Source organism: Acanthochromis polyacanthus, chromosome 9 (genome assembly GCF_021347895.1).
Source record: "Acanthochromis polyacanthus isolate Apoly-LR-REF ecotype Palm Island chromosome 9, KAUST_Apoly_ChrSc, whole genome shotgun sequence".
NCBI classification, from domain to species: domain Eukaryota; kingdom Metazoa; phylum Chordata; class Actinopteri; family Pomacentridae; genus Acanthochromis; species Acanthochromis polyacanthus.
The window spans coordinates 26,674,622-26,687,570 of record NC_067121.1 but is presented as its reverse complement, the minus strand read 5'-3'; the positions used below and the strand labels follow the sequence as shown (position 1 = coordinate 26,687,570).

The 12,949-nt window shown below is 41.5% G+C and overlaps 1 protein-coding gene across 1 annotated transcript in view; it reads right to left on the bottom strand.

The window, feature by feature from the left end:
- ece2a (endothelin converting enzyme 2a) overlaps nt 1-12,949 on the bottom strand; it is a 103,504-nt gene that overhangs the window by 47,927 nt on the left and 42,628 nt on the right. Inside the window, exon 3 of the mRNA XM_051953718.1 lies at nt 191-474. Coding sequence (XP_051809678.1) covers nt 191-474 — 284 coding nt within the window. The remainder of the gene's footprint in view (nt 1-190; nt 475-12,949) is intronic.

Below are 12,949 nucleotides of genomic sequence, written 5' to 3'. Positions count from 1 at the left end.
GTAGTAGGAGTAGTGAGAGTTTTTAGTAGGCAAACACATCAATACACTAGTATATTTATATCAATATTGAGGGATTTGGACTCCCACAAGCAGAAAATGAAATCAAGTTAGTGGGAATTCCTAGTAAATACCTTGATATCAGTGCAGAAATATTAATTTCCAGGAGGGATACACCAATTTTTAACAATACCTCTGTGAGCGCTTGGTGAATGAAGCAGGCAGTTTGAGGGGAAACCTCCCAAGGAGTCTTCTCCTCCACCATGATGGCGTCCAGGGTGGCTTTCTCCAGGACGACATCAAAGGACGCATCGGGGAAGGAGAGCTGGCGAACGTCCATCTGGTGCCAGGTCATACCTGGGCAGTTGCTGTACCTCTCACTCATTGTACTGATGCACACTGAGGAGTAATCTATGTTGGTGATGGCACGGTAGCCGGCACTGTACATGTCGCCACTCATGCTGCTGTTTCCACAACCTGAAGAAACAGAAGTAAAACTAAAATTTAACCAATGTCTGGTGAAAAGGGAAAAGACAACAGATGTACTAGGAAAGGAAAGAAGGTCATGAACTGAATGAAGAAAAACGATGACTAAATTATGATTATTCAAATCTGAAATTTGTCTTTCAATATGAATAAACAATAGTGAACAACATAATGTCATTAAACAGGTAGCTGCCATCGTGACAGCAAAAACTTCTACTTGACGAAAAAGACACATGCAGCCTCTATTTGATCAAACTGCTGTTCGGTCATAAGCAGCAAAGCAGAGATGGAAAACCTCCCACTCCAGAGGATCATATGGGGCTCATATAAAGTGCACTCAGGGGGTGCAGCTTATCCTGAAATGATGTCAGACTCCACAAAGATCATCGTCAAGGCTTCAACTTTTAGCTTGCCACTGGGTGACAGATGGATGAAAGGCAGGGAGGGAAATAAAAGGAGGACAAAAGAAAAGTGACGAGAGCCTCTCGTGTAGCAAGACGAGATGAAAATAATCTACTGAAAGCAGCATCTCACCTTTAGGATCAAATGACTCAGATGGTGTGGATGGAGGAGGAGGAGTGGGTGGAGGAGACAGGCAAAGAAAGAGAGGCAAAGAAAAGAGTAGAAGGAGGACTTGTGGGGGACATACATGGCGTCTTGATACACATTTTCTGAGTCAATAAAAGGTGAAGATCATGTGCGCTGGCCTACTTTGTTCTTAAAATGTCAATAAGTACATCTGTTCTTAAGAATATTTTCCCCTACCAGACGGGAAAGAGAGGGTGTAGGTGTGGCTGTGACTTCCGGCAACACATTGGCGCTGACACCTTGGTTGCACACATGTGACTGGCGCTTGTTATCACCTTGCTGTCTCTACTAATTACCACCTTGCAAAACCCCCGTGCACGTGTGCGAGTGTCTCAAACTGATTCAGTTAGAAGCCTTATGCTACGCAACACATTTGTAGCCTATTAAGATGTATATGTGTGTGTGTGTGTGTGTGTGTGTGTGTATGTGTGTGTGTGTGTGTGTGTGTGTGTGTGTGTGTGTGTGTGTGAGTGTGTGTGAGTGTGTGTGCAGCATATGTGGAAACCGTATGTGGCAAAATCATAGGTGGCATTAATTCTCACACTTAGACAACTGGGAGGCAGAAGATGTGAGAAAGAAACCAATAATGACAGATTTAAGGTGACAGGAGAATTGAAACAGGAGGCAGAGATACATTAAATCACAACATAGAGAGGAAATCCTTCCATCGATGATATTACACTCAAGAGATCTGTGTGCTTATGCATACAAATGTGTGTGTATGTGTGTGTGCTGCAGACATCAGAGGGCTGGAGCCGTGCCGTCCCCTGACGGTTCTCCCTGAGAAGTTGGCTTGAAAACAAGGAAGGAAAATATGTCAGCGCTGTTTGTCACACTCAAATAGTTGAAACCGTCTTTATGGATGGGTGGAATATGAGAGAATGTACCCGAGTTGAATTACACAGGCTCACCAGGTTATTTTTGATAACTTTAATCTCACTTTACCTGAGCCAAAAAAAAAAAAGCTGTGCAAACACATTGCACAGAAGAAAGGGAACTTAACAAACAAGGTATGTTCAAGGCAGTGCAGAAAATGTGACTTCAACCTTTGGGAAATAATCTGGACAATTTAAAAAACATAGTTCAGTTGTTGGCAAAAATGAGGGTCTTGTTTCTTGCCCCCGTTTGGTGCTTTCCAGAGTGGGTTAAATGGTTCCTGCTCTGCCCTCTCAGTTCCCCAAGCACACCAGACATTGTTTCCAAAGGGTTCTCCCAGTAGACACAGCCATGTGTGTGTGTGTGTGTGTGTGTCTGTGAGTGAGTGAGAGAGATAGAGAGAGAGAGTGCGTGTTTTCTTTTTCCATGCACTTGGCTCTCACGAAGGAGTGTCACATGACAGCTCATTCCTAGGGGTTGTCACGACAATTATAGTTGCCAGGCTGTCATCAAGGACACTACTCTCATTTTGGGTCTGTGACATCAGCTGGTGGCCCCCACAACCTCTAACCTTCACACAAACACACACACACATACACACACACTCACACAGAAGACATATGAAAGGGCGGACTGCCTGCATGACAGACTGTGTTCAAAACCACTGTTGTGAGGACGTTTCTGCATGGTGATACGTGGTATTTTGGTTGGTTCTTTTAACTTCAAAGGACCATTTAGGGATTCAGTTTGGTTTTAAGGTTCAGGTGAGGTTAGGTTAGATTAGGTAAGAGGTTTTAGCTGTGATGGTAAAAGGCAAAGGTGTTAGGTAATGCATTACAAATGCATGTATGGTCCCAGAGTGTTTGCACCATGTGTGTTTATGTGACAAAGGTTTATTCAGGATACCAGGCTAGTCCAGGCCAGTCTGGACCCTGGAGCCTGTTTGTTCTCCAGCTTTAGAAGAAGTGGATGTAATCCCACTGACATCAGTATCAGGTTTAGCATTTTGGCCATCTTAGTTTTATGGAGCCAGAAGTGATTATTATTAGACAGGGTGGAGCTGACAGAGAACCTAAGGACTTCTGTACACATCCACCTATAGTAACCAGACTGCACTTGACTCATGTCCATCCAATGCAAAGTCACAGTTAACATAATTAACTTCCGTAAGGTACGTTATAAGCTAAGATTAGAGCTTGAATGCTAGCTTGTATGCATCTGTAATTCGTGTTGACTGTGATAGCAAATGAGATGTTACTGAGCAAAAAAACAGGTTTAAAACAAAATGGCCTTAACAGCCCAGAGTTTTGGTACAACTGGATGCTGAGCAAGACATTTTTAGTGATGAAAATGTTGCAATTATTTTTCATGAACTGACAAACCACAACAACCCAAAACAAGCTCATGGCTATTGAAACTGACATAGCAGTGGATAACCATTGCTATATCTCTTCTTTGATTATATAAGTTGCTGTGGTAGCAACTTCTTGATTGCAAGGTAGCCACAAACCAAAACATACTCTGCTTTATTGTCTATTTCAATCTAAATGGAACCATAATTTACAAAACAAACACCCTGCTGCACCGAATAAGACCTAAAAATAGCAATTGAGACCATAAACTCATTTGGAAAATGTTTACAGAGGTAACAACCCAATACAGAAGTACACATTTCTACATTATCAGATATCATTTTTTGCAGCCAGAAGTGTTGCCCCCTGGTGGCTGTTAGAAAGAATGCACATTTAATTAAGTTTCACATTGACTTCACTTTTAAGGCCCAGATATTTCCTACAGTCTGTGAGCTGCAAGCAAGGAAGCTAAAATGTCCTGATAGACTGAGAGCACATCCTAACTGGATTATTCAGAGCGCCACAGAGGGAGACTAAAGTTAGAGGTGTCATGTCACTTTGTATGCCGGCTATGGGAGTCTATCCATGTGTGATGGAAAATTTAAGTCTGGGTCTTAAAGAGTTTCATACCACTTGGATCAAATCTGCAAAAACAAGCTGTGATAAACATCAGTCATATGTTTGTTACATCTGTAAACAGTTTCTTAGTTTGAGTGTGTTTTTTCATCATGTTTGCCTCCCGATGTCCATTTACTCAGGAAATTTTGCACAAACAAGAGGGTTTTTTTTTTAAATAGCGCAAGAAGTAAACCAGCTGCTGAGCGCAGAGAGGAATGTTGGCCAAACATGGAGGTGGTTCCGTCCTGCAGATTCAGAGATGCTCGGTCCAACAATGGTATCACGTTGCCCGTCTGACCTGACGAAGCCTTGCATATTCAAACAGCTCAACATGTGACTCTCATGACTATGGAGATACACCACAGGAAAGGAAACCTCTGAGGTAATCCACTGGAATAATGCAGCATTTCTGTGCTGCTTGCTGGCTTATCAGACATTAGGAAAAAATCTTGATAACAAAAAATCTGTGAACCAAACTAAGCTTCATTCAAATAACATGCAAGTGTCAAAAAAAGAAAAAGATGATGTTGCAAAGAGCAGATCTTCCAACAGAAAATCTGAGTCTTCAAAGTATAAATAACAGCTTCAGATATTTCTGTGATTTTCCACAAGGAATAACCCCATTCATCACTCCGCCCAAGCAAATCATCAGGCTGACTGTCTACATGGGTCCTCACCTCATTTATAGCACAAGTGCATAAGATACTATTACAGGAGTATTCACTGGTGGATGTAAACTAACTTCATTGACTTGCTTTTGATTTTAGTGCACCATCAGAATGTCTGCATTTCAGCTAAAATAACATTCATCCAAAATCACATAATTACTCATTTGGAGCCCATCCTACAGCAGCAAAAATGTCAGTTAAGATTTGTGTCTCTTTTCTAATAACTTAATCCGTTTACAGCCCACTTCTTTGAGTCTTACATGATATGAACTGTTGGAGATTTGACCTTTGAGCTTTAAGATGACTACCCTCCACATAAACAGCGACTGTCCAGACTCCATCTATGGTCTGGAGGGGTGGTGGGTGGGGAACCCCTGCTCGCGAGCCAGCGGTGTGAAATATCAAAGCTGTTATCTGTGAGGTGAGCCGAGCACAGCAGTGGAAACTCCATGATGTCAGAGGCATGCATGGTATTCATTCACATGCCAGATTGGTTTAGACACATTAAGGATGGGGACGGTGGCCAGGGCTGATGAAAGGTGATGTTCACATGCACTCTAGCAACAACAAAGTGCTTCACCACCCCTGCACACCCCTGCTCTGGGCTAGCCCGAGGTAAACTGATGCCACGGTGACACTTCACAGAGTTCAGCGGCAACCACTGTAAATGTCAACAAATGAAAAGTCCGAACCCAAGCGCAGCTCGTTTGTTGATGTGTGTGATTGTGTGTGTGCATGCACATTAATTGTACGGCTGCATGTTCATATATGCTTCGTGTCTCAGATTGTGTTGGTGAATGTGTAATGAACATCCTAAGTTATCTGACAAAGAGATGAAACATTGCCCTAAAAATGGACAAAAATTCGCCATTACACAGATGTGATGCCAATTTTTATGCAGTTTGGTGCACGATGTGTGATCAACATTGCCTGAGTTGTCGTGTCAGGTCACAAGTAGCCTGCACGTGCATCTGTGTTTGTGTGTGCATGTGACAATGATGAAATTAGACAGTGTCACATGGGACCCTGCTTTAACCAATTACCTCTTGTTAGATTCTCTGTAAGTTAGCGTCCACTGTTATCTACCTAATGAAGCATAACCATTTACGCCCATATGCCAAGACTTTCTGACACTTGCACATCGTCACCGAAACACAAATGAACACAGATGCATCTTTTATTTGCTTGACATTTATGGACTCTTAGGGCTGGGATAGTCATAGGACATAAGATCTTGAATTCACATTGCATGTGTTATAATATTTTCAGCAGCCCTGTAAAATGCAAACTCTCTTAAACTGCTACCTGTACCTGAAATAATTATTTTTTGTAAAAGAGATTTAGAGTATAATATTGCAGGATATACAAAGCATGGATAAGTTGTACAAACCACTCTTTCTTTCACAGGTTTACACTCTGAACCTCAAAGTGGCAGTTCTAAATCAAGGTTAGATTATGACCTGTTTTATCCAGTTTAATGCCAAAATCAGAAACAACAACCTTAAACTTCACATTTTTCTTGCCCATGTGTGCAAAGCCTTAGGTGGTTTTGGTGTGTGATAATACATTAGCGTCTTTGGTATTGTTCAGTGTATCTAATAATAATAACAATCTCTGTAAAACTGGGGTCACTGTAATCTGTAGGAGTCTGGATGTCCCCCTTATAGAAGTTCTGCTCTTAGCATTTTTTATGTGCTTGACGGTTCCGCAAAACTCTTTGTAGATTCATCCAGTTCAGCATGCTGAATGTTGGTCTGTGAGGGGGTTTGTACCTGGTGGAATGACATGCAGTAAATGGTCCTCAACAGGGATTCTCTCAGCCGATCTGCTGCTCAGGCCATATATGCCCATATGGTATTGACCCTAAACACTCAACCATCAGATCGTCACTGAAGAACATTTTTTATGGAATGTGGGCATCACTGATTTCAGGTCAGCATGGCTGAAGTCCTCAGCTACACTGAACAGCCCAATGCTCTCACTGTTAACAGTATTATGTAGAGCATCCCTAGATGCTACCTTACCATTACCATGTGAAAGCACATACACTGAAGAAAATTCTCTCAGTAGGAAGAACTGTTCGCACTTTAACTTAACGTCCAGGGACAAGTTAGTCTGGTTACAGATACACTTGCTGTTGGACAGCAGCTCTTATTAATGTCCATATCTTAAACCTTAGCATAAAGGACAAAAAAACAACAACAAAAAAACAAAACAGTTGTTCATCACAATACACAAGCAAAGTTCAATAACAAGAGCTGTCATGGAAAATTCCAAAATTTGAGCCACCACCCAACAGTCTCAATTTGAAGGGGTTCATAGTGCTGCTCTTCTTTGTATACAACAATGTAGGATTTAAAAAGAGCTTTAGAAGTATGTGTGTGTGTACATGAAACATAATGATCACTTTACACAAATATGAACTAAACCAAGACTGGTTATGACTGTGTCACTGTGATTTCATGTTGCTAAACTTGGCCAGTGTTTGCTTCTCTCCTGCTCTCTGTGCTCACATATGCTGCATTTTAATGCAGCTGAAGTTTAATTTAAGTTGATTTGACTTATATATTTTTCTGTCTATGTTGTAAGACAATGGAATAGGTATGAAACTGTGACTGAAATGCAGCCCAATAAGAATATATGTTAACTGGCAGTTACTTCCAAGCCATTTCCAAGCTGTTGTTCTCCACCGCTAAGCTACTGATTTATAATCACACCTGGCCTGAGCAACTCACCATATACGCATCATTTAAAGGCAAAGGCTCTGCTGAAGAATTCAGATGTATTCTGATGTGAAATGATTGCTAAGAGATAAAGTTAGAAGTGATAGAAAGTCTTGGTCTCACATACTGGATCACACCTGTGTTGGTTTCTGTCAACTGTTTTGCTACAATTTGTCCAACACTGAGTGAGACTTATTCTTGAAGAGGGTGTAAACAGCAGCAACTCACCAGCCCATTGAGGACAGGGTTAATGCCAGGAGATAAAATGCTATGGTGAAATGAATCATCTTTATAGTAGTTCGAGCTGAAAAACTGAAAGAAACATTTTGGAGACAAGTGAAGCTTTCATTGATTTGCTGAAAAGAGATGCATTATGGGGCTTTGTTTTGTCGACATAGGAGGTGTAGCAGTAACAGCTTCAGTACTTCATCTGTCACCTGTTTGGCAGCATAGATGAGGTGGAAATGTAGAATGGCACTATTACCGAATTCACCATCAGAGACAAGACATTTACAGATGAACTCCTGTAGTGGTGCAGACGTCAGAGCATCATCGGTTTGTAGAGACACTTGTGGCTTGTGTACTATACTGACAGGTAAAGGGACAGATGTCAGCAGCGTGATGCCGCTACAGCTTGTTCAGCCTCACACTGAGACAGAGGAGGAAGAGCAGAGAAGATTAAGGGAGGAGAGAGGGAAAGTCGAGGTGGACAGAATAGCAGATGGCAAGATAATGGAGGAGGAAACAGGGGACAGAGAAACAAAGGAAATGTGTGGATGAAAGAGAAGTCATGGAAAGGAAAGCAAAATAGGTCATATTAAAAAGTAGAGGAAAAGGAAAGCAAGGGAAGAATCTCCTCTGCCACACGAAAGCTAGACAGAAAAAAGGACAGCGTTGACAAATGATTACAGCAAGATCAGAAGGAAAGTGGGAGTAAAGGAGAAAAGGAAGGAGAAGATGAGTGAGCGAGAGAAGGGAAAAGAGATGAATGACTGAGCAAACTAACCAGCCCCGTCTCCATGGAGCTGAGAACCTCCAGCTCGATATACACCAGGCCCTCTGTGTCTTTAAATCACATTATGTACTTGTACATACATCACCTGTAGCAGCCCAGGGACTGAGGGATATTTAAAAAGACAAATAGCTGTGCGGTTCAGTCTCTGTGTGTACTTTGCCTCTCTGACGCCATCTTCGCGTCCACGCCAGATTTAGATACTCTTTATTGAAATGTTTTTCAAGCAGTTTCAGATGCTCCAGAAAAGTTGCATCAGCAGCGAGGCCAGATGAAATTCTCTCAAAAGATCGGCTCTTCCGGCAAATTCTCCTCGCAAGTCTCTTCCTCGCTCCGCTCACAAAAGCAAACCTCTGTTATGTAACCCGGGTATACGAGAGATAATTAGTGACTGAATAATTAAGCGTGTGCCTGTGACAGTGTGACTGTTTGATGGAGTGGGAGCCTGCGTGTATGAGTGATGGAGGACTTTTGGAAGGACTCCATTGTATGAATCTGCCTCTCTGTTGTGGCACGAAGCCTAAAGCATCTCTCTGATCCAAAACACCAACAGGCACCAGGAACGGGAGCTCAGTAAATGGCAACAAGAGGAGAGAGAGCCATCTTTTCTCGCCTCCTTTTGCCAGAACTAACAGTTATTGAATGCCACCCACCTCCCTCTTTATATTACTATTTATGCCTTGTTGCCAGAATTCATACAACGCGAGTCAAGCATTTGCTGCACATAATGTTTTTTTGAAAACTGGAAGCCTGAGTGCTTTACACTTCACCCTCTACACAAAGAAAAACACTCATCTGTGGAAGCTGCGGTGCTACAGCCTGCATTTAAAACCCTCTCTGTCCATAGTGGTGTCAAACAACAGCTGAAAAAAAAAGACAACTGTGGTGATGGTGGTGAAAGTCTGGAGATCAAGAAGATAGAGCATGAAGGGTGGGCAGCTGCCAGACAAAGTGGGTGAGATGGCAGCAACGGGGGTGACTAAAGTGGGAGTTAAAGAGTGAGACAGAGGCAGAGACAGACAGAGAGAGAACGTGTGGTCGAAAGCCCAAATGATGCAATGTGATCTGCCCTTGCTGTGAAACTGAAGAACGAGCGAGGGCACACACACTGCATGAGTCAGGTGTATCACTGCAGATCAGGTCCTTGTACTGGATGATGTTGTGACCTGTTATACTTCGAGAAACAACAACAACAACAACAAAGCATCCTTCCTAATACAATGAAGCGAGCAGATCGGTAACTATGATGACAATTAACTATTCACTCAGCACGTCTAGTAGCTTTTGTGTCCATCTCTCTCTCATTACCAGTGTTCATCCCACTGAAGTGGCTTCCCAAAATTTTATTATACTCATCAGCAACCCACGTGGCATATCGAAGCACAATCATCATCACACCATGCCATCCTCTGTCACAAATACTGATGTGTTACAAATTTAAAATCTGGATCGTCTCTCGGTGCATGGAAGCCATTCTTCATAACGATATTAGGCCATTCTGCAGGAGAATCATCTATGATACATCGGTAAAGAAGAAGAAAAAAAACTTCGAAAGGCAAAAAGTAGTAATTGTATATTAATTCACAGCATTGCAGCATCAGTGTGTGAGTTTCTTCTTCTTGTTTACTGCAGGTTAGTTAACTTCCGTTTACTTTACCCCCAGTCACCTGATACATGCCACCACAAGCAGTCATTAAGTGACTCTGATAAGAGCGGGCTAAGTCTAATTGGTTGGAAGAATTGGTATTAATAGTTGGGACCAGGATATCGAACTCTATGAGACTATCTCAATATTCCTAACTTCTTCTGAGACAGCTCATTCAACACGTTTTGACTGCTGTCCTATTTAAAGAGCATATTAAACATTATATTGCTTTGTCATTTATTCAGGTGCTGGTTCTTCTTATAAATGATCGTATTCATAAAATGCACAAAAACTGCTTTCTGATCATCAGTGGCCTCAGAGCATCATTCAGAACTACTGTCATGAAAACCTGAAGTTATCAAAGAAAGTACTACTCTGAGCAAAACCTATAACCAAGTGCAGCACCATTATATCACTGTGAAAATAAGTATGCACTTCTCTATGACTGTGTCTCTGTTTTGGCATCCGGGACAATACAACACAACCAAAAAGCAAAAGTGCAAGTTTTTATATCACATTAATATCTATTTTCATGCAGCATACTGTTATTTAAAACATTTGCTAAGTCCGCTGTATCCATTTTCAAGACAAAAACTTTTAAATTCATTATTATTTTTTGACATTTTGACACAAATGCACTGCTAAAGATGAGTAGTTTTAAGGCATGTCAGAAAGTTGAGTGCTTAATTGAGAAAAATAAATGAATTATTGAGGGTGCAATAGTCCTGGGTCACCTTATACTCAGGATATGCATTTGAAGGTGAATCATTACAGCTTTGTTTCTGAGAAATGTCTCAGTTTGGTATGGAGGATGGCAAATATTCTCCTTATTGTCAGTGCTGCTATTTATATATGAATAAAATTCTCTATGAAAAATTGAAAATGCAATGCTTTGACTCTGATTCATCCCAGGCGTAAACTAACCGTGACGTCACCCGTTGGTTTCAACGGCGAGAAAATGAAGCCCGGATTTTGCTACTTCCTGGTCGCCATTTTGGATTTTTTGGAGCCAGTGACGTAAAAAGCGTCAAACAGGCTGGACCGGAGAGTAACTCGGGGCAGGACCAGTCAATGGGACTGTCAATCAAGTATAGCCACGCCCCGTGGCTCCGCCAAATTTAACAATTTATTTAAAATTCAGTATTGATTTATTTTAAGATCGGCCACCTGATCTCTCATTTTGACCATGAAAACTAAAAAAAATCCTGAGCTGTAGAACATCAGTCTATCAAATTTTATTTTTTCCAAAAATGAATTGGGGTCTATGGAGCACAAGCTTTTTGGAGCCAACCCGAGCAGATGGCGTGATATTGCAAGTTTTTGACACTTCCGGGTGGGCTTCATTTTTGGAGCCAGATGCTACGTCCACTTTATATACAGTCTATGATTCATCCCCCTCTATCTGTAGTTACCACTCCGCAGTCTCAAGCAAAGCTCCACCCACAGCACTATCTGACTGGCTACACTTCACATGAAATAGTCTATCGACACTGAAAGATAAATGTTGAAATTTTGCTCTTAATTAAACACATGCAAAATAGAAATAACCAAAGAAAGTTACCCAGGTTTTCTGATGGAGTTTGTATCATTCTAAATTTATTCCCCAAGCTGCATGTTTTGGCATGAAATGGCAATAAATATAGCAAACTTAAAATGTTTTATGACTGGAATTACATAGTTGCCTAATTCGTATAAAATTGATCAAGAATCTGGAAGTGAATTTGATTATGCTGCAGATTACTAATCAGCTGTCAAAAAAGTGTAATCTTTCAGTTGTGTCAGATGTGACAGAATTTTACTGAATTCACTTTAAGAATCATAGTTAACTTCTTTACATCTATCCATCTATCTATCTATTTATCTATCTATCCAATCGTGGAAGCAGATATAGTAATGTACATTATTATATAACCAGGGGAGTCTTAATGCACATCTGAGCCTTCAATGTACTCCACCTACGAGTCAATTAACATTGTCTGGTTCTTAAATGAATGAGCAGTTTGCAGCATTGTGCTCTTAATGGAAGCATCTACATTTAATATGTTTTTCCATTTATTTACTCAAACTTCTCCATCACTTTTAATGGTCCTTCTCTCTTTAGTTAAATTAAGAGTCTCCCACTGCAGTCTGGTTAAGCAGCACACATACAACACATCACCGAGGCACGGTACATGACACCTTTCACGGTGCCACACCTGTCATGGAAAATCACCAGCACGGTTCCCACATCCCAGGCTTTGATCACAGTTTCTCACAACACGCTTCAACACAGTTTTCCATTCAGTATTGCAGCCTACAAACAAATGCAACACCAAGTCCCTCTATTTGCTTTTAAAAGAACAGCGTGCAATGTTATTGTCAGCAGTGGAAAAAAACACATTGTCACATCTTTCGTCACGTTATAATACCTACATGAATGACACTGAATTGCAGCAGCTTGTCCAGGGCTGTTTATTTGCACAGTTGCATTGACAGCTGCGTCTGTCAACAGCGTTCCCCTCTCAGTCCCCTTGATAGTCATTATAGCCACACTGAGTCAGTTGCAGAGATACCAATATTCATTTTTCCGTCAGGCTACACTAGCAGGAAACTATGTGCGTACATAGTGTGCATCTCATCCTGTTCTGTTTCAGCAGCAGTGTTTTTCTCTCAGCCAGTTGGTGGTGTAGCAGCAGAGAGGAAGGTCATGATTCAGCAAGAAAGTATGGGTGTGTGGATGTGTGTGTGTGTGGATGTGTATGTGTATGTGTGTATGTGTGTGTGTGTGTGTGTGTGTGTGTGTGTCTGTGTGTGTGCACAGGATCAGGTTCACAGGACTCATTTCTATGCTCCCTTTAATCTGTGATTAATCCACCTCCCCTGTGCTGAGACCTACGGCACACAGGTGCAGTAGAAAGAGGCAAGTGCAGCAGATAAAGTCTTACAAACACACTGCATGTCAATAAAGTTTGGAAAAAGCAGCACTTTCTTGAACAGTCTCACAT